Here is a 26,665-nt window from a genome sequence, read left to right on the forward strand (position 1 = left end):
GTGGGAACACCATTCAATTTATGTACGTTTCCCACAATCTGATCAGCAGTGTCTGAATAATGTTTACACGCACATTTTTATCTCAAATTTAGAACCAAAGGGTCATGCAAAATGAACTTGAAAGTCCTGTTTATGTTGATTAGATTTTCACAATACAGTTATTCAAATCTGTAGTGTAGTCTTAAATATCTCCAAGTGCTTTAATTATATCTTTACTTCTCTCCAGGTCGGTCAGAGAGCAGGATTATTATCCGGACTCAAAGTAACGCAAAATGAGGGATATCAAAAATATTATTTGCTACACAGAATGTAAATCTGAAAATATTAAACAATCCCTTTAGGTTGAGATTAGATAGATAAGACTATCTGTTTTTTCCATTTGTTCACACACCATTATCACCATCTTTTTCTAGATGTATAACTGCCATACAGACAAATTATATCGCTGTTAATCAAATGTCATCTAGCAGCATACTGAAACTTTCTTACATCAAAAACATTATTGGTAAAAAATGACCATATAACCTGTAATACTGGAAAACACCTAAAATAGCAAGTATACAAAAAGATCAAAGTCTTCAAGCTCAACATCCAAAAGGAAAAACTTTGCAACATGTTGAAGAGACACTTTAGTTTATTAACTAATAATTGGTTCAAGTAATGTCTGCAAAAACAAAAGGCAATTACATTCAAGGAAGCTGCTCATTACTGACACCATAAAGTGGCATTTGTAACGTAGCTAGAAGACCTACTGGGCAAGACATTTGCCCAGGTTATTCATAACTTACATGTTACATTACTTTGCATTGCAGAAACACTTTCAGAGTCTTTCTCAACAGTGCAACAAAATTTTGATTTATAACAGTACCTGAACATAAACCACAAATTGCACTTTATACTTGTGCCTGTAAACATATCTGTGCATAGAGTCATTTTTTCTTCTGCTCTACTATACAACATTATTCAAAATGTCTATACAACTACAAAGTTATGCGGTAAATTCCTCTTACATGTCAAAGATATTTTCTTTCTGAGGGACAGGTTTATATTAGCATTACCACTTGGATTAAATAATGCAATATGTAAAAGGTAAGCTCCTCAAACAAAACTGTGCAAATATCTAAAAAACCTTTTAGACATTTAAAAATCAAGATCAAGTAAAAAGTGAAAAGGTAATCTTTTTCATTGTACAGGGAAAAGTAAATACAATGTGTCAGTATGTGTCATATCGGAAGTGCAGTCTATCATACTCAGGCCAGTTTTAGTGTGCAAAATATAAGGCACAGAGAATTATTAGTCATTTATGCATCATGGTAGGAACATCTTCATAGTAACTGTAATAATAAAGACAATAGCCATATCATTATACGAAAACAGCATAGCCAAGCTTTTTAGGAAGCCCCTTATATAAAGGGAATGAGGAACTTTTTGCTTTCAAAAGACCTGCTTCTTTCCTTGAGTTGAATTAGTGCTACATGTTCAGCTCCAGCAGGTAGCGAAGGCGACACTGGCTCTCTTTGTAGATGAGATATTCGCTGTTGCTGAAGTAGCTATTTGAGAACTGGGGCTGAGCTATGGGCTTACCCTGCGGCACAGCAACCCTCTTGCCCTCCAGGGTGATGAAGACATCCTTGGAGGGATCTGAAAACACGGGAGTTAACAACCTTATCAAACAAAAGATGCTGCATGATATCATTTAACACAGTGGTTCTCAAATGCTTTCATTTTTATCCATATTGGGAGAACTAGTAAGGATTGGATTGAAATAACATGATATTGAACATAAACTGTGTGTTTCTTTTATATGTCTCATGAGTTACTGTTGTGCAAATTAAAAATACAACTACAATGTTTTTGGACACCAAAGACACATGGCTCTTTCAATATACTGACAGTGAACTTGAGAGCAAGATAGGCTTAATTTTACTGTATTATAAAATTTCGGAAGTATTGTACCTGGCTCCACTTTTCCTCGTGCCACCACACTATCATAGCCTGTAGGAGCCTTCTTCAAGGAAGAGTTGTCTTTGGTGATGGTATTTTCTTTGCCGAGGGCTACCTCACTCAGAAACATCACTCCAGTATTTTTAGAGGCGCGCACTAAAAATACATGGCAGAAAAATTTTATTTTTCAAACACCATATTATCATTATTATTGCAATCAATGTCATTATCTTCTTCAATCCCTGTATTTTCATACAGCCTCACCGTAACATGCAGACTTGCTGTTTTCAGATGCAAAATAAATACCGCAACCGACACGGCCTCCTGAATGGGGCATTATCCTCAGACCGCTCTTCAGGATAGCTACCACCACCGCTATGTTTGTACCATGCCACAGCAGACGCCGATTCTCCAGATTATCATTCTCGCTAAACCGCTCTCCCTGCAATGTGCAACGTATGTATTAGGTCCCAAGACTTGTCTGCTGTATTACATTAATTAAGATCGACTGTAGTTCCTACCTCCATCTCTCGATCGACTTCCCAAACGTTGACAATTTTTGGTTTATGATAGTCATCTGAAGTTACTTCCAGGTATTTTTCTATGATCTTTAAATGCAAAAAAACTGTGTTAATATTAGTAGACAAGAGGACAACATTAATGGATGATGATCTGAGATCAGTAATAACAGAACGAGCGCTTTGTATTTACTGAACCTTATTATCACTTATGACACAGTACCTTGAATGTTTCTGCATCTTTGTCCATTAGAGTGAGCCTGCATTTGAGAGAATTGTAGTCCTGGTCTAGAGGGTGAGGAACTGTCTCTATCATCTCTTCCTGAGCCTTTTCGGTCTCTGACTTCAGAGTCTGGGCAAGCTCGATGTCAGCCAGCACCTTTACAGAGCATGACTTTAGGACTCAGAAAACATCATAGAAAGACAGCTCATTCTAACATATAATCTATAAAAAAAATCTTACCATAAGCATCTCTTTCTTCTTCTCCACAATCTCTTTGCTGTTGATGGTTGGCGGTCTGTTCCGGCCAAAGTTGTGTGGGATTGTGGTGAAGAACTTTGAGGAAAGTTCCTCCAGACGTGCTTTTGTGCTTATTTGGTTCATGGCTCCCTCGATCTCCTCCAACACTTCAAAGCCCTTCGCAATCTGCATCTTACTGAGTTTGCCCAAAGGCATCTTCTTGATGTCTGTATAACATCCACATCCACACACACAAGACCACAAATCCAAACCAGACTGGTTATTGTATGTTTTCTTTGTTTTTGCTAAGAAAAGGCATCTCACGTTGTGTATTTTGCCCATTTTAAAAGGTGCAAATTTTTATTTCACTTGCTTCCAAACGTGAGAAAAAAAATGTTAAATAACAATAATCTTGCAAACAAAGTCCAAGAAACTGATCAATTATGTTCAAAATGCTGAGATAAGGGGATGTGTTGTGTAAATGCAGACTTCACCCTTTGGTCAATCATTTACATGTGACATTCTGCACTGTTTGATCTCCAAGTTAAGCGAAATATACAAAATGCTCAGAGATTTTCAAATTAGCTCTCCATTTAGAGCAACAGGCCCTCTGGCCCATCAGACATGTTACAGAAAAGGTATTAATGCACACTGAACCTTTGCAGACCGCATGAACCTGTTTGTATTAAAGGGTTGGTAAACTGAGACACACCCACCTAGGTTCATGCATTCCATCGCCTCCTTGAACATGTCATTGCTGAAAATTAGCTCGATGAGGCTCTTTGTAGCATTGTTAAGGGTGCAAGGTAGAAAGTTTTTAGTCTTTCCATCGACACTGTCCACCTGCAATATTATAAAAAGTACAGCCAGTGAGAGTTTGCTAAGGTTGTCACTGAATTTCAAAGATTTCAAATATTTTAACAATTTCTTTGATGAAGTCAGTCATGGATAGTGGTAACTGATTCTACGAGATGGTGCTTCTAAGTTTCATATTCAGTGCTCCATTTTCCAGTGAGATGTACATTTACATTACCTTGACCTCAGCATCCTGCTCTCCATCCACCTCGATCAGGGTGTACTTCCCAGGGTGGGACACAAAATTCGACCGATCGCACCAGTTGTTCTTTGTCTTGTCCTTAAACTTTTTCTCAAAGTCCTTAACAGCATGCTCAGGCTCTTCAAAAGTGTTAAGTTTTCCGTTGCCCACTTCCCCCTGAATTTAGATTGGAGATGAGGCAATCAGGGGCAATTTGCTTAACATAACAACATTAAACACACTAATGTGCGCTGTATGAGCTGTCAAAAGTAAACCACAGTATATTAAACATCATCAGTAATGCTAATGTTACCATTAATAAAGATAATATATTCATTAGCAAATACTACTGTCAACACACTTCTCTTCACAAAACGTGTGCAGTAATCATTTGAACTCATTAAGGATCCACTAAAGACATATGTTTCAACAAGCCCTTCGGAACATGGAAAGGATACATGTACAATAAAATATCAGGAAAGTGTATGTGTACAAGTACAGTAGTTGCTAATGTTTAAACAATTTCATATAACATAAATGAGCAAAATAGAATAAAGTAAAGAAGGTAGTTTAGTAGGAATCTGTTGCAGGACAAAACTTACCACTCTACCCCATCTGTTCCATGAATAGTAAGTGTTGATTCCTTTAAGAACTTGAATGACATAAAACTTATTATTGTTATGTCCAATGTTTGTCTGATTGAGCATGCAGTCATAGTCCTCATATACCTGTTGGAGACAACACAGAACATTTTTCAAATTTCACAAAAAAACATTTTTCACTTTAAATATGATTGCATAACATTCAGTAATTTGCACTGATGTAAGTGAATGTATGCTGTGAGAATACCTAGTGTTACCCAGCATCTTTCTTACCTCTAGGGCAATGTTAGGGCCTAACTTTGAGTAGTGCTCATCCACCTTCCTCTTCCCTTTTACCTGTGGCCCTGCAGTCAGAAGGGCCTCTTTTGCAGAAGTGAAGGCATCCTTGGTCTTTGGTGTCTCAGGCTCCACTTTTATTTTCTTGCCACCTGCCTTGGCAGCAGAAGCAGATCGTCTCTTTGGTGCCATGATCCTGGCTGAAAACCCTGCACAGAAACGTAGAAAAGGTTTCAGTCGTAGTCATCTGGACACTGTTTTCAGGTCAGTTTCAGGTGAAACTAGCTATTAACAGATACTCAGGTAGATTCCTTCCCGAGGGCAGGGCTTATGTAACACAGAGTAGCTTAAATTTCTAGTTCCCGTCCCATTTTTTCACAATTGAGAATGACTTCCGGATGGGAGCCGAAACGTCTTGATACTGAAAACAGTGTCCAGATGACTACGACTGAAACCTTTTCTACGATGGAACACTCCTGGATGAATGAGGGACTACACCGTCCCTGCACAGAAACATTATGTAGTTTAGATGTGTTTTGGAACAAGGCAGCCAGAGGGCCTACGCCCTCCCCAGTTTATTCCGAAGACGAACTGAATTTCCCTCAGCTGGGTACTCACCTTTTAATTTTAAACAGTGTCGGTCGGGCTGGGAAAGCAGACGGACAGACAGACAGGGTGTCCTCGCTGCCGAAGCTGTAACCGGGCTGGCTGAAGGAAGCGGTCTGACTCAAGTTTACATTCACTTTACAGTCAGAGGAAGAGGCGGAGCTCAGCTATCCTGTATTTTCCCTTCTTGCTGCCGTTGGGAGACAGTCGATGGAACTGTAGAGCTAGCTAACGGCTATACCGCCACCTAGCTGCTTCCGGTATGTATTGTTCTCTGCCTCTCAAAAACTTTTAAATAATAAATAATGGGAGCCTGGCCGATTAAATAAACCCATTAATTTGACTCATCAATCTCCCTTCGCCGCTCATACAGTTTTTTCTTTACAAATGTTAACGTATTACTGTAAACAGACGGAAAATCTAATCTTGTCTCAAGTTTACCGTTAACGTTCACTGTTATCTTCTGTTAACATCTAGACACCATAGCTTCACAGTTGAACATATTTGATATTTCAGAGAAAAAGATAATAAGGATTTTTAGAATAGCATTATGTTGCTAACAACATTTAAACAAATAACTAGCAGTAGGGCCAAAATCGGTTACAGATTTCATGAAAATCCACTTCCTACGGGCAGTGCTGAGCTGAAAGCTTACTCAGATCTTTAAAAAAGTAGTAGTAAAAGTATCAGTAACACACTGTAGAAATAATCTGTTCCAAGTAAAAACCCTCCATTCAAAATTTTACTTAAGTAAAAGTACTAAAGTAGCTATTAGCATCAAAACATACTTAAAGTACCAAAAGTAAAAGTATTCATTATGCAGAGCTGTCCATTTCAGAATAACGTAACGTTATATTATATTATTTAGCTTAATATTCTTTAACCTTCACATACCTGTTGACACTTGTTCTTAGGAGTTGCTGCAGTACATGCTGTACCTGGTTTATATAATAACAGTAATTTGATGAAGGCCACTGAGCAGATCTAATAAAGTAAGACAGTGCTCCGATTATCTGTCCACTTCCTCCATATGCAAATACTCTATTTACAGCAAGCCCCAGGGCTGCATACATGTTGCAATGTGCAAGATTAGATCAAACAATTTGGACACAAGATGGCAGTGTTAAAGCATAGCTACTGTATGGGTCTATTTTCCAAAGCATCTGGGCTACTGACTGCTGTGTGTATTCCCAGGACAGATTTGGTGGATTTTAACCCATAGCAGCAGATATTTGTGCTGGTAATTTCCATGTACACTGTTTGGTCTTGTTTGGTCAGATGGTGTAAATTGAAGCTGATAAATATTAGACTTATATTTTAAATAGTCAAGGAACTTGACTATCTGAATTATATTTCTTCCACAGAAGTCTTAAGTTTATATATGGTTTTCTTTTAGGGCTGTGGCTCAGGAGGTTGAGCAGGACGTCCGTTTGTTGCAGGGTGGATGGTTTGATCCCTGGCTCCTTCTGTCCACATGTTGAAGTGTCCTTGAGCAAGACGCTGAACCCAAAACTGCTCCCAGTGGCCGTGCCAGTGCCTTGCATTGCAGCTCTGTCACCATCAGTGTATGAGTGGTGTGAATGGGTGAATGAGAGGCAAAGTAAAGAAGTGTAAAGTGCTTTGTCCAACGAGGTTGAAAAGCACTATATATGCACAATATATGTGCAGTTAAATTAGGATATTATAGATATTTAGCTGTTTGCAGCAGTAGGCGATTACACAAATGACATGTAACAATGTAGTATGACAGCATGTTTGGCAGATTTGTGCAGGTTACTAAAACTACAAGGTTTATTCCATTAAAGCATTTTTACATATACTATCATCTGGAATATGCATCTCATGATGATGTGCAAAGAAATAGACTATAAATCATTTTGGTATCAATAAAAAACACATTTTTATTTACATAAATTACAAGAAAGCACAAACTGGTTCACCAAAATCTACATTAAAAACGTATTGTATATGTTACATTTAACAGATTTACTATAATTTACTCCATTGTTGCAAGTAGAATCTTCAATAAAAACAAGGGCTATATGCGACTTTATTGGCATCTCATTTAAAATCGCTACGAGTCAAAGAACAAAATAAAATAATCGGGACATTGTACTCACAGCACTTTGAGGACAAAAGTCAGGACGATCATTTGTGTGACCTCTTTAATATCTGAGACACCTGATTCAGGACTAGTGATTATATAACTCTGTTTACAATGCTTGGCAAAGGAACTCGGCTAATCTTCACAAGGAGGACGTTGTGGAGTCCACCACCTCTCGTCCGTTACACACTGTTGGAACAACATTGGAGGCTGATGCTGCAAAACATAAAAAAACCTCTCTAAATTCTTTTGGATTACACACACAATACAGATATAGTATATAACTTATGCCACATGACGCTGCCATTCCTTTTCCACAGTACAGCTACTGTACTGTAAACAGCCCAGAGGACCACGTGCTTACAGATTAATTAGCAGTATGGTAATCAAGTAATGAAATCTGGTGATTTGCGGTTATGTATGTATGTGTAAATATCACATTTTCAATGAATTGTCCAGAAACTATAGTGGGTCTCCTCTGTCCTCCAATTACTGTTTTATAGAATTGACAGAAAGGTTCTGTATTTTATCCAGTGGAAATTTTCCAAGTGTTTGTTTAATGGAAGAAAGGCACACTTTTTGGTTTGCCTGATCTGAACCATGCATGATTTTTAAAAAGGTAAAGAGAATACAACAGGCAGTGTTAGAGGTGTGACAGAAGAGTTATGAGTAATGTATTACTGTTTTTGATAATGGGCTTAGCAATAGCTACAATGATGTTGTTGCATATCAGGTGGTACCTTGAGAGAAACTGGAACCTGGGCCAGTGGTGACGCTGAAGCGGGTGGTGGCCACTCTGAGAGTGCTGACATTTTTCTGCGGCTGGAACAGGATGATGTGGACCTTGGGAGTGAAGAGGCAGCCCAACACCACCGACCCACTCAGACTGACAGAGATGCACATGGTGGTGGTCTGCACCTGGAGGAGGAAAGAGAGGTGAGAAATTCACTCTCAAAAAACAAAACCATCGTTAGCTAATCTTGCTTCAAGCTCTTACTCCTGCATCTACTGTGTATTTCACAGATAGTACTCAGTGATGCTCAGTGATTTGAGTTTACTTTTATGTAACACAAAAGTAAACTCACATTTCTAGAGAATTCCTATACACCGTCAAAAGCGTCAATCCTAATTTCACACCAGTGCCAGTATTAATTTTCATGCACTACTCAAGTCCCAGTGTTAATGTTGATATTTTCAATGACATTTCTTTGGTATTAATTTATTCAAGTGTTTGTTCATCCATAGAGCTGATATGGCTCTAAGAGGAAGGTTCAAAACAACCAGAAAGTGTTAAATTAACTCTACTCATTTGGAATCACGAGTGTACAAGGATATTCCTTTTGAATAAGAAAGGGGCTTAGAAGAAGAAGACATATTTCATAATTCAGAATCAAAGCCAGGTGCAACAGAGGAGCAAGGAGGAAGCTATCAGCTGGGACTCCTAAAGAAAGGTATTAAGGGATCTGTTTATTTGCTTGTCAATCAACAGCTTAACCCTTGCTCCTTTTTTCCCCTCATCCTCCCCACATCTTGCTATGTGTCATCTGTGTGCTCCTTCATTTCCAATCTCCTCTGAGCTTTCTTTTTGCTTTTTCCTGGATAACAGGATACAGCCCAGCAATGTGTGGTGTGTGGCAGGTGCATCCCACTTTCACAAGGCACAGCAGGTGTCTGTCATCACACTGAATGCTAATGTTGGTATTAAAGATGTCGGCACCAAGTATTGCGCTGTGCACACTGCAACAAAGATAACATGATAATAACAAATAAACGGCGTTCGTTAGGCAGGGATGTAACTGACACAAAGTCAGTTCACCCAATTTTTATTTACAGAACAGTGTTTAATCATCTTACATAAATGTTTATCAGTTTATTACTCCCTTAGAATGCATAATTACTAGTTACTGTAATAGTATTCATCAATTGATAATAAATTATATGGAGAGGAACTAATTGATAAAGACATCTATAAAAAATGATTTAATATTAATATTTGATATATATGTTTGCAATATAGTGGTCACTGACTAAAGGTCATAGTGTACCATGTAAGGTGAAACAAATACATCACTGAATTTATATCTGTATCTTGAGATGTATTGCAGGTTACCATGTGCAATGAACAACAATGTTAAGATTCACCTCATTCTGCCTCTGAAATACAGAACACACACTGACTCGCTGAGGTCCTTTGTTGAGATTTAAATTTGCAAAAATCTACCACTACCATTTTTCTTTACTATATATCTGACCTGTATAATTGGACACATGGAATAAGTATAACACACCAAGGTAAAGTGACAGTCTCTACATAATAATCTGAGCAATACCGAAGTGCACAGAGGCTAAATGTCCTTTACTTATTTCAGAAATTGTTTTGAATAAAACCGGGGACAGTACTCCATAGGAATGACCTGTTAAGTGTTTTTAATAATTCACAAGATGCTGCTTTGGAAGAGCAGAGGACAAGGAATCTGTATTTGCAGTAATATATTTCCAGATGTCTTCTGTTGAGCATGGCTACTACAATTTCTGCTTGTCTCTGTTCACTGTTGTTTTTTACTGTTTGGCCTTTGAAGGTATTATTTTATTTCACGAATACAGCACTGCTGCTTCAAATATAAATAATCTCTGCTGTTTTCAGGTAGCTTTATTCCTCCAGAGAACCTCACAGTGAAGATGAGATTCATCCTTTTATTGGGCTTCGTGCTGTACATTTATTGAAAAGCTTTATTGGATTCATTGGATCAACCAGCCACAAGCCAGTCTTGGTAGGCTGGCATAGATTTTCAATTGACAAAACTCGCAAGTAATTCACTGATGGAGACCAGTGTGTGACTTGTTGAGTTGATTTATGTTAATGAGCATTTTTTTGCAAAAAACTAAATAAATTATGGTATGAAAAGGAATGCCATACCTGATCCCCACTGGTTTCATCAGCTGATCTAGACAGTGTACCGCTGTAATTGCATTTCCTCCACTAATGCTGCGTTGCTAGATTTATTCCTGTATATCCTCTAAGGGCAGTACATTCTGTAGAGAGGCACTTCCTGGTTCAACCCTTTTTTTGAACAATATGAGAGCTGATACACCATCAGTGGGCTTTATAGAAATCTAGAGCCAAAAATACAAAGTCAAAGGAGCTTAACTGACAGAGATTAAAAATTATTCAGGAAAGGTTGGTCTTGAAAGGATCCGTTAATGTGAGGGGCAGCGGTTATAAAGATCACAGGCAATACTTTTCTGTCTTTTAGTACTGTCTGTAGCCTTCAGTGTTTTCATAGAAGTGCTGTGACTTTTGACTGCAGTGGCTGTTTAATCAGTTGTGTTTGCTGGTGAGATGAGATGGCCAGCACTGGCATATGAGGAAAGCCCTCTCCTTCAGGGTGCGTAAAAAATCTTCAATATTTCATATGATAATCAAATATGTTATTCATGGTTCAGTAGATTGTATTTTGTTTACTTTAACATTTCATGACAGACCACAATCAAATCTGTATTTGTTATTCAGCTGGAGATTTGCATCAGGCTGTGACAACAATTTGAGAAGTGGTGTAAAACTAGGAGAACACTAGTAATATGTCCCCGCCTGTGAAAAACTAGAGACACTGTGCCAACTCAGTTGCTTCAGTAATTATTCATCGGTCAAAGGGGAGTTTTGCGTCTAGCTGATGAGCCCGTTCTGGCTGTGAATTGCTTGCGTTGCCTGGAGGGCAGGGAGGAAGGGTTCCTCTGAGCTTCACTGGAGTCCCAGGACAGAGGGCACAGCTGGGACTCAGCATCCCAGTCTTTCACACTCCATTCCACACAGCTACTCACAGGGACACACGGGGACATTCAGTCCCCTTTAAGCCCTCATGGTTGTGCCATGGCCTGCCTTCTCCATGTTTCTGCAGAGGCAGCTGTGTCAGGGGATTCCTCTGTCTATTTCTCCCTTCTGCCTCTCTCTCTCACTGTTCAGATCCCAGAGGAATAAAACCCCATGACTCAGGACACTCTTTTCTCTGAAGTTCTATCAATTCAGTGTACAGTATGTTCCTGTGTCTGCAGATGACCATCAGCACACAGGGTCAGAAACTGAACACTGTTTATCTTGTCAGTCCCCATTTTGCTTTGTTAACCACATTACACATATCTATCTTTCTATCTATCTATCTATCTATCTATCTATCTATCTATCTATCTATCTATCTATCTATCTATCTATCTATCTATCTATCTATCTATCTATCTATCTATGTATCTATCTGTCTGTCTGTCTGTCTGTCTGTCTAATGTTTTATTCCTCATAAGTACTGTATGGAATAAATGGAATGTGTGCCTGACGCAGTGCCAGTATGGCTTGGCACTGGGGGCATTTACCTTTAAATTAGAGTAATTGTGGATGGAGTAGTTTAAAACCTTCTTTGGGGTTAGGTTTAGTTGTGGAAATGCTGGGGGTGTGAGGGATCAAATTACTTCCTGCCATAAGCTTTTATTTTAGGGAGGATGTGAAGGAGCTGCTATGTCCTCCTTCCATTTCACTTGTTCATTTTAATCACTGTCTAGAATACTTCTTGAAAAAACACTATGTAAGTTGTACCACCACTAGAACTGGGGTTTTGTTGTGCAAGATATTTGGCACTCTGTTACACTTCTCCATGACTTGAGTATACATATTTTATCATTTACTCGCACTTCATTAATATTTAAACTTCAATGGTAAAATAAGGCTGTAAAGGTTCTTGTCTTGGAGAGCACCTGACAATCTTTAGTATGCAGCTAATTATGAAGAATTAAAGCAATGCAGTAATAAAGAATATATATTCCTATTCCTAAGAGCCATGGGCAACACAGACACAGCTGACTGCTGATTCAATACTAGCTGACATTAGTTTGTGATTTCATGCATATAAAATCCAAATTCAACCCCAGAAGAAGTTATTATCTGCTAGGATGTATTTTGCTCAGATTAAGAACCTAAAGCCATTTGAACAAATACTTTGATACAAATAATTTCCACTGCATGTATTTAATTTATTAAAGAATAAAGTATCATTTTAATGATATGAGAAACGTGTGTAGTGATTATTTTACTCGTGAAGCATGTATAACCTAACGTAACTTACCCTGTAGTCACTTGCAGTAACGTAGAAAATAGGCTGGAAAGCCAGCCAGATGATGCAGGTGGTGTACATCGTGAACCCGATGAACTTGGCCTCGTTGAAGTTCTCGGGGCATTTGCGGGTCTTGAAGGCGTAGACCGTGCAGAGGATAATGAGGATGCAGTTGTAGGTGAGAGACATGAGCATGCTGGAGTCCTTGCTGTTACACTTGAGGGTGACCACGTCTCTCCTCTCCGGGCTCACTTCCTTTCTCACCCCTGGGGTCTCCACCAGCAGCCAGACTACCACCACTACCAGCTGGCAGGAGATCAGTGCACCACAGATGGCAACCTGGGAGGCCGGGCTGATAAATCGAGGCCGCTGGGCTCCATCCTTCACCCCGCTGAAGATCCGAGCGATGCGATTGGTCTTGGTTAGGAGGGCTGAGTAGCACACAGCAAAGGAGGTGCCTAGGCCTAGCCGGCGCAGTGTACAAACTGCCGTGGAGGGTTTGGCAATGTAGATGAAGGTCATGCTATAACACATCAACACTCCCAGCAGAAGAATGTAGGAGAGCTCACGTCCACTGGCCTTCACCACGGGTGTCTCATTGTGTTTAAGGAAGAGGCCAATGACGAAGAACGTACACATCATCCCTAGACAGGAAATGGTGACGGGTCCAATGGCCCAGGCATCTTCCCAGCGGATGTACTCCTCAGGCAGGTCATAACAGCCTGTCAGGTTGGCCAGGGGCCACTGTCCAAAGCTGCAGTCAGCACAGGTGAACTCATCCTGCAAATACTGGTAGGGCTGACAGGGGATACAGATCCAGCAGCACACATCTCCAGGCTGCATACTCTTCACCTCGTTCTTCCTGCAGGGGTCACTACACTGGGAGGTTGGCGCAACCTGGCCAGCCCATGGGATCAGGCTAGTGTTCAGCGTCAGGCTCTGAGCCCAGTAGCCGACCTTACGGTAGACATAGTGTTCACCTTCTTTGTGGTAGTGGAAAATGTTGTAACGACCGAGGCTGTCCCCAAAGGCATCAAAGCGGACTACATTCTCTGTGTCTGGTGGACGAAATGGCGCTGAAGGTGAAAAGAAAACAAGAGAGTGTTAGAAAATAAAAGGTATACTGGGGCCATCGTATGGCAAGTGCAACTACAATATAAAAACTGTCAAAGTGAAAGCAAAACATAAATATCACCATTTGTTTATTAAATGTGTGACAGTTGGACAGTTGTTTTGGAGCAACAAGACTTTGCACAATGAACCCATATCTTGTAGAGCATGTTTTTCTAGGAAAGTCTCATATTAAATCCATCTCTTTGTGTCTCTGCTGACATTTGATTTGTCTCGCAGTATAGACTGAACAGTGACTGTGACAGGACACAGGTGCAAATTGTCAATTTACATGATGGAACATGTTTGAGCACACACAATGTGAGCTCCTGGATTGAACACTGGAATGGGAACAGATGGCACATTATATAAAATAATGTGGAATTTTCCTCATGAAATCAATGGCTGAAATAAACCACCATTTAAAAATTTTTAGAAATGACCTATCATTATCCAGTTTAAATTGATGTTAATAGAAGTAGCAGTGCTAGATTTCTGCATACCTGGTCAGGAAATAGTGCACTAAGGGCTGCAACTAACGATTATTTTCTTATTTATTAAGAGTACATCCGCTGTGTATAAGATTTATTTATCGATTAATCTGCAGATTATTTTCTCTAGTTGATTAATAATTTTAATGGGCCTTTTTTTGCCTTTATTTGACAGAGCAGCCGAAGATAGACAGTAAAGGAGGAGAGAGAGAGCGGGGATGACATGCAGTAAAGGTCCAGGGGCTAGATTTGAACGCAGGCCACTGCGGTAAGGACTCACCAGGTGAGCTACCGGGGCGCCCCTTGTCCATAAAGTTTTGGAAAATAGTGAAAAATTCCCCTTATAATTTCCCACAGTTTTTGTTTAAGAAATGACTGGAACGATTAATTGATTATTAAAATACTATAGTGGCCATTAATTTTTTTGTTGATCGACTAATTGATTAATCGACTTATCATTTTAGCGCTAATGATATGTGTATCATTTAATTGTAAAAACATAATACTTTCCTAAGTGTGATTAATATATTAAACAGCCATTATGTTATATATTATTGAGCATTAGAATTCTTTGCTATGTAGTACTTAAATTAAATTTACATGTAATCTACTATATCTAATGATTTTAAAATGTGAACCACCTTTCTGTGTGTTTCCTCCTTGGGGTGTTGTGATGCCTGCAGGGACTGACTAATTTAAGGCCTCTAATCCCATTTTAAGTCTCTGGATAGTAAAATCCTTTGGGTATTCTTTTTGGTAACAAATCATGAAGAGCAGAAAAGCACAGCTGGATAAGAGCACCAAGGTCCACCTCTATCTCCCATCAATGAAAATGTCAGTATTTCCATAAATCGAAAGATAGAAAGACAATACAGCTCATTTACGAAAGTGAGAGCATTTGAATTGTTGGGGTCTGTCATTTGAGTAGACAAGCAGAAAATAAATAATGTTTGCATGATCAGTATCTCCAGTGTTCAAACTAAAGAACCCTCTCTCGAGTCACACTGAAGTCGAGATGCATGAAAAAAAGGAGCATCTAATCATGAGGGTGAGGAAGTAGTTTCATCTTTGCAAATTGAATCATTACAGAGCTTATCTGCAGCTGCAGTGTATAAACATGTAGAATTACTCTTGCACTAATTCAGCATTTTATATGAATTGGTACAATGAATCTAAATTGATATAACCTAATTTGGCAGCATACAATACATGCAGAGTGCACTTGGGAAAATTAAATATTTAGTTTGTATGGTGTTTCATATAGATGACGGAATAATGAGAAAAAGGAAGCTGCTTTACAGCATGAAAAATCATATCTGTTAAGTAACACTGTAATAATATTAGTTCATCAAGATTTTACTCACCCTCAAACTTAACCTTGAGAATGTAGTCCCTGTAAAACTTTCTGCCGTTGCCAGGTTTAAGAGCCTCACACACCTTGGTGGAGTTGGGGCACAAGGCCTGCCTCATGTTATGTAAGGCAGTAGCCATTGCATAGACAGCATTCACTACAAACATAATCTTGGATTCTGGCTGAAACGGAGCCTCGCGGAGTGAGTGCTTCCCACAGCCCAGATCATGGAGGCTGCATTGGAACTGGTTTTCCCAAAACTCTCTGAACCAGGGATTCCTGGTGTTGTTGTACGGGTGCAGGGCAGTGAAGTAGTCATTAAACTGGGGGATCGGATAGGAAGCCAGTTCAATGGTGAACGCCCCGTCGGCCACAGCCTCACTACCTCTCACCACACTCTCCTGTGCTCCCCAGCCATCACTGGCCACCCAGGTGAAGGTGACGTTCATGCGGTTGGCTGCCACCAGCAGCTCACGGGCGTCTTCGCTGCGCGTGAACAGGATGACCACCTTGGCGTTGGACTTCTGCTGCAGGGAGCGGATCACGTTCTCGTAACTCCAGCGGCTCATGGAGCGGCTCACCTTGGCTGAAGTTGCAATGCAGATCTGGCGGGCACGAGCCTCCTGCTGGAAGGCATCAATGCCAGTCTCGCCATAGTCACCTTCTGATGCCACCGTCGATACGTACGTCCAGTTGAAGTAACGCAGGATCTCTGCCATGGCCTTGGCCTGGTAGAAGTCAGGGGGCACCGTGCGGGCAAAGTAGTCATAGCGGGTCTTGTCGCTGAGCTTGGCACTGGTGGAAGCATAGCTGATCTGAGGGATTTGGAAGAGTCGCAGCAGGTTGGCCACCTGGAATAAGTGAAAGAAACCAGAATGATTATGTTTATTACCTGAATCAGTCTTCACACAATATCAGTAAATCTTCATTACGGGTACTGTAAGTATTAATATGCATATTATTATGATATATTAGTTGGAAAACTGGTCATTAAATTATTACAGTTCACACAGAAAACATACACCTACCAACTGTGGGAATTGTTTTAATTGCTCATCATTAAATAAATTAATGAAATTGGCTACACTACATGTTTTTTCCCCTGCAGATGCAATTAGTCTCACCCCATTCAATCTTTCATTTCTTCACTGGTTCCCTGCTGGGCCTTTCACAACTTAACTCTCCTGCTGACTGAGTAGCGAGATCCTGCCTGTAACAATTAAGGGGACTGCCTGTCTACCTTATCTTTTCTGATCTGTAATGCTGTCAACAATGTTAACCAAAAAGTACAGTATGTACAGAGGACTGGGTGGCTACAGGTGTTAGTCACAATGGATAGAATTTGCTGTACTACAAATATGAACACATTTTCAGCTGCATTTTGCTCTGCTTTGGAAAGAAGATAGAAGTAGACAAGGAGAGCTAGCGAGGGGTTGAGGGCAGGGACTGGGAAGTGAAAGGGATTCAAAGTATCAAAGAATGTTGAAACTGCGTTTTCTCTGTAATAGGTTTTGTCAGTGTCGTGACACTGTACACAGTGTGCAGAAGCAGCTACTGACTAGCTTTTGCTTCAGGCACTTCTGTGGAAGCCTAAGGGGAGCCGGTCTGATCAGTCAAAAGAATGCCAACCTAAATCTGGTTGGCTTTAATGCTGGCTCTCACACCAGCACACTCATGGCACAACATCTTGAATGCCAATGAATCATTCCTAAGAAAGTCAGAGAGAAAATTCGCATTCAAATGCATCCACTCTGAGTTTAATTTATCATTGCTATATTGTCAAGTATCATAAGTATGATATGCTAGGTATGGAATGGGGAAATTCCATCTTCTCTCTTTTACCCAGATAATTGTCATCTTGTTATAACTATGGATTACTACAAATGATGCAATTGTTGTTGGAGAAGAGTCCCTGCGTGAACAAATACTCTTTGTTCACTTTGCTTAAAGCCAGATTAACCTTTCCAGGACAACATTATAAGGTCCACCACCTTGGATATATCTTTACTGAATAAAATTCTTGAAAACTGGCCAGCAGTTTCTACAAATGATATACGAATGAATACGTTTTGGGGAGGACAAAACAAAACTTGATGTGATGTGACTACTGTAAATCACAATTAAAAGGCACACATATAGTAAAACCAGATATTATACATATACAGTATATATACTGTATATTAGTATGATGTGGCAAGAGTTCCTTCCTGTAGCCAGTATGCAAATAGCATGTGTGTATTGGTCACAAAAATTGCTAAATTACTTGATTTGTGTGGAGAACAGTCTAACATTCAACATATTTAAAACCCAGACCAAATGCGCCAGTACATATGAACAGACAGGTCAAGTCAAGCAGGATTAGCAGACACTTTGTTGATTAGTATATACCCCCACTGAAAAAGAGGGCAGTGCACTGAGACATTACAATAAAGCTAATGTGATGTGCCTTAATGGATTTTAAACATGGGATCTTTGTTATTCTGCAGAATCTGAGCGATAAATATTAAATGAGCCAATGGCAGTGATTTCCAGACCACTAGATTTATTGGAATTAATGAGAGAACATTTCACAGAAAAATAAAATACAACAGCACAATCAAGAGCGACGGGCTCAATTTCTTTACCGCCACCCAAGCAATGTCATACAGAGGCAATGCAGATTTACCAGTTCGACATTAGAGCTATTTCTGTCTCATCTGTGGCATAGCAACTGAAAAATTAAAGGGAGCATCTAGATTGTTGAAACACATGAGTGAGCATTTCATATCAGTTCAAAGGTTGGTTCCCTCTGAGAGTTTCAGGTCAGCTGGAGAAACCCTGATTATGCTGACAGGCTAATAATCACATTTTTACATAAAATCGTTTCTCAGCTTAAACTGCCTTGACAAGCCTTTCTCAACATGTGGTGAAACAGCTGGCAGCAGTGTGCTCGCTCTCTTAGGAACAAATCAAAGTATGATCTAAAGTGGCAAGTGACACACAAACACTATCTGATTAATCATTTTCACATTCTTTATTAAAAACTGCAGAACCAATTCCCATTGTGATAAATTCTCATGAAGGTCTTCTCCACAATTGCTTTATATTTGCATATGAATATTTTTCATGACAAAAGATGTGTAATTTGTTTAACAATCAGGCCAGTCCCCTTCTTGGATTTAGTTGTGTGAACTTTAAGTGAATTGACCTAGTCTTTGCTTTCAACCCCCACAATTATATCACATAACAAAGCATTCAACATCTCTCAGCTTTATTTCCGACCGACTAGAGGGGTTCAGCATGTTACATGAAACAGATCATTTGCTAATTGTAGACACTATAATTTTATATATTGTGAATAATGTTGAATGTTGAAAATGTTTCAAATCTAGACCCTTAATGCATTCCAAATATAACATTTTCCCTGATGTTTCTGCACTGAAAAAAGGAAATCCCTGACTACAGAGTTCAGCCATTAACATTTTCATTATATTACCATGTGACATCACTCAAAAAAATCTTTTCCTTGATCTCTCAGGCTCCTTTAACATGTGTTCAGAAAACAAAAAGCAGTATATTTGAGGAATTGTAAACCAGAAATACCTTTCCATATTAACAATAACTTGTATTTTTCAAGGACATGTAACCCTGATATAAAGTCAAAATCTTTGCAGAAACCAGCAGTTAGAGTTTCACCTAAAAAGACGGTAAGAAACACATGAATAGGTCTGTAGGTGGTATAGATAAGTTAAAGTCTAAAATATTTGCTTGAGGATGATTAGACAGATAGATGCTGACTGAACAGTGAGAGGTTTTAAATAAGTTAACAACTTCATAAAATTGCTGTGATAGACATTTTTGTTCACTTTAAAGAGCGTGGACCCATTCTGGTTGCCGTTGGTATGTTTTAACACAAAGGCAGTCGGAAAGGCTGAGAGGGCTCCTGTAGGGAAGATACAGGAGGTTCTGGTGGGATTTGAATCCAGGTCAGTCAGAATATGTGTGATTCTTAAGCTGAGGGTCTTAACCATCGTAGGTTGGTTAGGTTTTACGTAGGTTTAACGTAATGGGGATGTACGTGTAAGTTTAGATACGACTTTAAGCTAGAAATTTTCTTTGTAGAATCTTTGACTGTACATTGATATATTATTTGACAGAGGTAATATTTAACCTGTGATATAAATATTGGTATTGGGTGCCTGGCATAGTTGTGTCAATGTGATAATTTTCTCTGCACAGGTACAAAAGTAAAAAATAAAAAAAACAACGCAACATTATTCAGCCATTCTGCTGAAATTTGGATATGCTTGCAGTGGTGAATGAGTCATTTTTCGCAGGGTATTAAAGGGAGCTCTATGCCAGTTGAGTAATCCACTTATATGTGGCATATGGAGGTTATAAAGCACAGTGTCAGATGTGTCACCAATACAATGGGCTATTGGAAATCATTATATAGATGTTCACAAGGCTTATATGAAAAGCCAAGACCCTTCCACCTGCCAAAGCCTGTGACTGACACGTTGTGAGTGTAGAGACCATTTCAGGAGGTAGATGTGGAGCATTATGGAGATATGGATCTCCATGGTTCTTCTTTTCGACCAATTATGATCATATATTTTGAGATCTCTCAGAGTTCTTTTTTTGTTGCCATAGTGGAGTGATGGGCCACCTGCTAGTTACAACTGCACAAGGATTCTCACTCAAGAATCTCAACTGTAACGGGTTCAAAGGAGCATAAAAGTCCTGGAGCTTAAGATACTAGAGGACAAGAAGAGCTTGAGGAATAAGTCACATGACACCAGAAATGCTGAGCCAAAAGATGGAGAGATGTGCAATGCACTAAGGGCTTCTATGGCAAGTTTATATCCTGCAGACATTGTTATTCAGCAAATTGCACTTGTGTTTTCCGATTTGCAAATCTCCTTCAGTGCAACAGAATTCAGTATGTGTGCATAGCAACATGTCCAACATATAGACAGACATTGTCTCTGCTGTTTACAGTAAATTAATGTAATTATGCATGTGTATGCACAGGAAATGTAAGAGGAAAACAGCCTTTAGTTAATTTAGTTAAGTATTTAAGATAGTATTTTTCAGTAAATTTAGTTATTTCACCTGCTGATTAGTTACTACAAAAGGTACTTAAATGACATGTATGCCGTAGTTTAATCATTCCACTGGTCAAAACTGACCTGTAACATCTATTAATGGTGTAAGATAAGGTTTGATGACAGTTGCACTATACTGATTTATGTATCAGAACCCTTTTTCTCTTAGTCGTAGTATCTGTGTGACTTTTTTTGTGCTTGTAATGGTTACAGTACTAAAAGGAAAACCAAGTGGTCAGCCCTTTTTGGCCTTTCTCATTTTTATTTAGACAGAAGGAAGGACAAGAGGAGGGTTACAGAATCTCAGAGTTTACGCACAAGGGGACTCCCAAAATAGGAATTGTTGCTTGCAGGTAAAGCAGATCTGATGTTCTTTCATAAAACTAAACTGCAAACATATATTAAATAACTACCATTATTTCTTAACTGCCTGAGGTTTTAGGCACATGGTACAGCTTACAGTCTCACACTTTCAGCTATAGGGATCATCCTGCATCAGACAGCACCTTATTTAATTAAGGAAATTAAGAAGTGGCCCAGTGTGGCTTTGCACTGCAGAGTCTGTTACTGAGCAGATTGCAGTGAAAGTGGTTTCCTCCCAAGCAATGAGAGTATACAGGACCTGGTAGCTGCATTTGACACAGAGACACAGATTAACAGGATTGTTCTTTTCAGCTGTCGTATACTGTTTCCATAGATACCCCTAAGGCCCAGAGAACACCATGAGCTAGAATAATTCAGACTGCCCATGTGAAATGTCAAAATACAGTTGTATAACACAGCATAACAGCTATTTATACATGATAAAAACTTTATAGAAGAAAATTACCAATATAGTTTATAGAAATGTTTTGCCCTGACAAATGCCGGAAGTGTAGAATTTACTGGTATAATTGACTAAAAATTAAATAGAAATGCAGTTTATTTTTTTTTAAATATTCTTTGATGCTTCGGAGATGCACATCTCCAGCACATTTCACATACTGCACTTATTTTGTGTCTGCTTAACATGTCGTTATATTTTGGATGAGAGGTATTAAAGAGAAAGAAATAAAGAAAGAAGTAAGGAATGTGAGGAGAGACACGGGGTAACAGTCAAATAACAGCACTAGAGATATACAGGAACACAGAAATAAGAGACTGAGAGAGTGTCCTGGTCCAGGAAATATCAGCCCTACTTTGTAGAGATGTCATGATTTTTTCTACATGAAAAGCCCATCTGCTCTTCCCAGAAGACTGTCTCAGTGTGCTTCTATAGCAATAACACTGTATTCCCAGAGCAGCAGTCCTTAGCTCCACTCAGTATCACACATACACGGCTCACTGCAGCACTCTGAAACACACATGCGAACACATACATGAGGAGCAGACATGCATGCACATACAGCGTACCCATAGTGTATCATTATTAGTTTATTTCTTATGATTTAGTTGCTTGGCAACAGCTGAACAGGGTGGAAATATGAACTGTTAGATACCTAGAGCAAGGATGTTTTTTGATCAGGTCCTGCCCCCTCATCCTGCTGGAGAATGTGAATCTCCTTTATGCTGCAGCAGTCTTTCAAAGCCCCCAGAGTCTCAAACTATTCAGACTACACCACATGTTAAGCGATAGCTGTACTTCCATTCATTTACAATGTCAGTAACTCAGGTTCTGACGTGTACTTGCTTCCATTCATTTCATTTCTTTCCTCTGTGACTCAGTGCATTATCATCTCTTTACAATCGGTTCTGTTCTGTCAAACATCACAGACATGCTCATTGCGATCCAGCAGGAAACCTGGTAAGTTTCAGGTCAACTAAAAATCCACATACATGAGAAACCAAATTGGGATTCAGCTGACATCCTCCTGTCATTCAAATCTGTAATTGGGGAACATTCATTGAGTTTGTGAGGTGGACATGATATGTCTTTCAACTGCACAAATAGTGGGTTCTGCCAAGGCACTGAATAATCTAATCATATGTGAATTATTTACCATTTTGGGAGCACGTTCTTTACTTTTAGCCATGAATAATGCATTTTCACTGCATGGCTTTACTGATACGTTTCATCATTATTGTTCTCTCTGGCATGAATTCTGTCATGTATGTATCCATGTTTAAATCCTTTGTATGACGCATGTATGCTCCAGAGATTGGCATTGTCTACCTGCAGATGGAGACAATTCTATTTTTTTTATTCTAATTCAACTTTTTTTTCTGTTTATGTTTTTATTTCACACATGCTTTGGCAATGTTAACATCTGTTTCCCATGCCAATAAAGCCCAACTGAATTAAACTGAATTGAATCTATACATAGGCTTGTTAGTGGATGATAAAAATGGAATGCTTGAGCTTGCTGAAAGCTCATAAATTTACCTTATTATTCCGCTCACACAGTTTAGTCTGCAAATGTCAAGCAGTGTGTTCATATCAGGATCTATATCTTTAAATTGCAGCATGCATCCTTGTGAGTGTGTCTTCTCTTGTCTCACTGATCAGTAAAAATAACCACATCTCACACAGTGCGCTAAAGTATTCTAGTTAATTAGTTAATAAAGGTACCATTACACAATAAGAGCTTTCATCCAAATACCCTGGAACAAGACAGGTTTCCACTTCCAGACATTGATTTTTGTGCGCTGCTCTGAAAGGTCAGAGTAGGTAATTTTTCATTGTTTGCAGATTGGTTCCAGAAATTCCCTCTCTCTGTGTTTCATGCCTGAGAATAGTTCAGTGAGCGTTTGAGTAGTTGACATTCTAGAGGTGTTGTTCCTCTAATGCGCCCTGGTGATTATGATGTTTTTCCTGGGGGATGCTCTCTTACCAGTGAGTCATATTTAGCAGCATAGACTGCTGTTGGGGTAACAAAAGTGGAGTCCCTTTCATGTATTAATCAGAAGCCAGCCCCAAGGCTAGATGTTCCTGAAATGTAATTGTGGAATGTAATACATTTCTGATTAACCCACAACTTTAGGACACCAAGGAGCAATAAGACTAATGTTTCCTCTTTATAGCAGCTATATCCAGAAAAAACCATATACTGGATGCAGACTGACAGTGTTTTGGAGATTGTTGATGATTGTTGAGATTGTATGATTAAAGCATTTTTGCTTTCAGTATGCAACAACTGTACGGAATATCTTGTACTGTAGGTAAACATTTATCTTGTCAGTACTGCAGCACACAAGAATGAAGATGCTGAATGTACTGAACATACCATCACAAGGTCATTACTCACCTTGCGCTGATAGCTTGCTGTTTAGACCACAGGGAAGGGAAGTTCAAAGCTAAACACTTGAATCACATAAATATTTCTACAAGTAGATTCATTCAAACTATCCAGATGGCATCACAGACTTCCCTGTGACTGTTTTAAGATACAGGCTTTTGATTTTGAATATGATGCCATGTGACTCACTACACATCCCCTCACCCCCGTGATCATATCTGCATGTCACTGTCTCAGTGTTTCTGTGAAACACGATCTCTCATTCGATCCCTCTACATCCTCTGTGTGCAGGCACACCTCTGCCAAACCACCAGACAGCCCGGCAGCAACCACAGATGGGGAAGACAGGAGCTAGCCTGCAAGAGCGTCATAGAACTTCGCCTCCACACTTAATTCAATCTGTGCCCATGTAACGCCAGCATGGCTAGGCTAGGCCTGCAGCCAGATTCGCCCCCATATCTGCGATTGTCACACCACAACACCAGCAGCACAGCAACACGCTCCTTCATTGTGACAGATTTAGACAGCACTCGGCGTTCTGACCACCTGTCAGTTCACCGTGTTCCACCATGTCGCCATGGCAATAAGGGTCTTTAGACTAATATTGTTGGTTGTCCTGTAACTGCCTTCTCTTTGGGGTGAAATACACACATCTGACTTAACCACCTGCCGTTCACACAGAAGGGAAGGCATGGTAGCCTTTCACACAGCCAGGCTGGTTCACCCAAAGGTCTGACTGGCTATAGATTATGCACAAACCAGGCAGCTACAAAGGACAGAAACATTATGTGGAGATGGTATCTGCAGAGCAACAACCAGCGGCAGCACAGAAATGCCACATATTCACATGCCCCAAATGCATATCTTTGTGTAGTAAAATTGCCCCTGAAAATACAGCAGCACGTGTAAACAGATACACCTTGTCTTGTTTTCAAAGGGCACATCTCACACAGCAAATCTTTAAAACATCAGGTAGATTAAATCCGTTGCAAGGATCACAATTCATTTTGAAAAGCTAGCAAGTGATTAAAAAAATAAGGCAAATTAACAGTTCCCGAGACTGTGAGTGTAGTCGTCTGACATGATTAGATGTTCACCAACCAGCCAAGAGAAAGAGCAAGAGCTAGCACACCTCATAACTGAACTGCATTATAATGTAGAGGGTTATTCATGGTGAGAAAGGGAACTGTGTCCTGTGGTGCACTCCCACTGATGAGGAAGATTCAGTGAGAAGCTAGGGCAGACCTCAGACCTCAGGCTTGTAATAGTACATCCATAAATTACCACAAACTCTCTGAGGAGCCCCAGATGCAATGCTTCACTAAAATTACAGCTCGTTTATCAAATTCTTTATTTCCAAACTGTCCTTTTCACCAGGAATCCCAATATAGGTGCTATGAATCCTCCTCTTCCATTATTTCCCAGGAGCTCTCTACCCGTATAATGTATCATTGTACTGTGCTGTACTTTTGGCATTGTGTTTTGTCAGCAGGGAGACCAAAATATTTGTTTTGGAAGTATGAAAAACAGATGTTTGCAGAGTTCCAGTACAATCTGGGAATATTAAACCTAACATACTTTTAATAGTAGCATTTACTCATTCGAATAAAAGTAGATATATGAATTTATTTTTAACACACTGCTCTAAACTTGTCTCCAAAATACAGACAGGGTTTTCACAGGCCCACTTGAGAAAACATTTGTATGACAGCTGATAGACACTGAAGCAGCTATTTACTGTGATTCATTTATTGTTGGCATATCAGTGCTTACATGTCTACTGCTGGCCACTGTCTACAAATAATGACTAAAATGTATGGAAGGATGCCACCACCAGCCTATTGTCCTGAAGTACCCACTGGGGAAAGCTATTAAAAACAAAGGCAGGGGTTCCTATAGTATCTATGGTTTATCAATTATCTGAAGCCAATTATTATTTCTGGATAGGCAGCAGTGTGTTCCTGTCTTCAAACAAGCAGATATCTGGAACATGAGGCTGCGTGTCTCGAGTGAGGTGAACCATGCTCTTCAGCCGAGACAGCAGACACGGTCCTCTGGCTGACTGAGCCAGGATGATGAGTTTAAGGTAATGCTTTAAGGCATGTATATTTGTGGATATTTACAAATCTCAATTCCACATGACACACTACCTCTTTTCACAATGATTTGAAATTACACTGATGTGGCAGCCATATTACAGCTGAAGATTCGGAGACCCAATTAGCAGAGCTTTCATCACATCAGCTTGAGCCGAAAGGAGCACTGCTGCTGAGAGTAATCATGCCGTCACTAGTCATTCTGTCAGCCTGTCCCGAGCGCAACATCTGTAGCACGTCTGCCTCTGACAGGACCACGGCTGAAGTGTGAATTACCGGGAAAGAGAAAGAGATCTTCTAAATTAGATCAGCCAAGCGTATGGGCATACAGGTAAACAGATCCTCCTTGCGGAACTGATACTCATTAAGTCCCTGTGTTAACATCTCGCAAGGGGTAATTGCACATGGTACTTAAGTCTAAATGGACAGTTATATGACCATCTATCACAATCTCGCTCTTGCTTGTACTCCCTCCTCTCTCTGTCTCTCTCTCTCAAGCCCACTGTAGCTGCTGTCAGTTAAATACACCTTATGTAATTGCACTGTCTGACAAAATTAATGTAGCTTTTGACCAACAAATTTAATGGCATGAAACAAAGATGATCTTCAACAGCAAATAGAAAATTATTGATTCTATTGCCGATACAATGTAGACAGTCCACCCACTTGTTTT

The 26,665-nt window shown here is 39.6% G+C and overlaps 2 protein-coding genes and 1 long non-coding RNA gene across 4 annotated transcripts in view; 1 reads left to right on the forward strand and 2 right to left on the reverse strand.

The window, feature by feature from the left end:
• Window positions 1–616: 616 nt before the first annotated feature.
• On the reverse strand, window positions 617–6,485 carry parp3 (poly (ADP-ribose) polymerase family, member 3). 2 transcript variants are annotated; one of them, XM_044218868.1, is made up of 11 exons: window positions 6,337–6,485; window positions 4,834–5,045; window positions 4,561–4,686; window positions 3,956–4,135; window positions 3,639–3,765; window positions 2,926–3,149; window positions 2,686–2,841; window positions 2,466–2,552; window positions 2,209–2,386; window positions 1,957–2,100; window positions 617–1,641 (listed from the first exon to the last, which is right to left on the reverse strand). In XM_044218868.1, exons 2-11 carry the CDS (start codon window positions 5,026–5,028, stop codon window positions 1,472–1,474), a joined length of 1,587 nt encoding a protein of 528 aa, XP_044074803.1. In that variant the 5' UTR covers window positions 5,029–5,045; window positions 6,337–6,485; the 3' UTR covers window positions 617–1,471. The 2 variants fall into 2 exon arrangements, with proteins under 2 accessions (XP_044074803.1, XP_044074793.1); XM_044218858.1 differs by lacking the exon at window positions 6,337–6,485 and adding an exon at window positions 5,455–5,605.
• LOC122886550 lies at window positions 5,574–26,662 on the forward strand. Its single transcript, XR_006380384.1, has 5 exons — window positions 5,574–5,702; window positions 6,839–7,007; window positions 8,280–8,482; window positions 14,419–14,526; window positions 24,188–26,662. It is a non-coding gene; the product is annotated as an uncharacterized LOC122886550 (long non-coding RNA).
• grm2a (glutamate receptor, metabotropic 2a) overlaps window positions 7,318–26,665 on the reverse strand; it is a 30,952-nt gene continuing 11,604 nt past the window's right edge. The window contains exons 3-6 of the mRNA XM_044218846.1: window positions 15,608–16,445; window positions 12,655–13,718; window positions 8,287–8,464; window positions 7,318–7,762 (exon numbers count right to left, since the gene is read on the reverse strand). Of these exons, the coding sequence (XP_044074781.1) occupies window positions 7,689–7,762; window positions 8,287–8,464; window positions 12,655–13,718; window positions 15,608–16,445 (2,154 nt within the window). The 3' untranslated portion in view covers window positions 7,318–7,688. The remainder of the gene's footprint in view (window positions 7,763–8,286; window positions 8,465–12,654; window positions 13,719–15,607; window positions 16,446–26,665) is intronic.

Source organism: Siniperca chuatsi, linkage group LG2, assembly GCF_020085105.1.
Source record: "Siniperca chuatsi isolate FFG_IHB_CAS linkage group LG2, ASM2008510v1, whole genome shotgun sequence".
NCBI lineage: Eukaryota > Metazoa > Chordata > Actinopteri > Centrarchiformes > Sinipercidae > Siniperca > Siniperca chuatsi.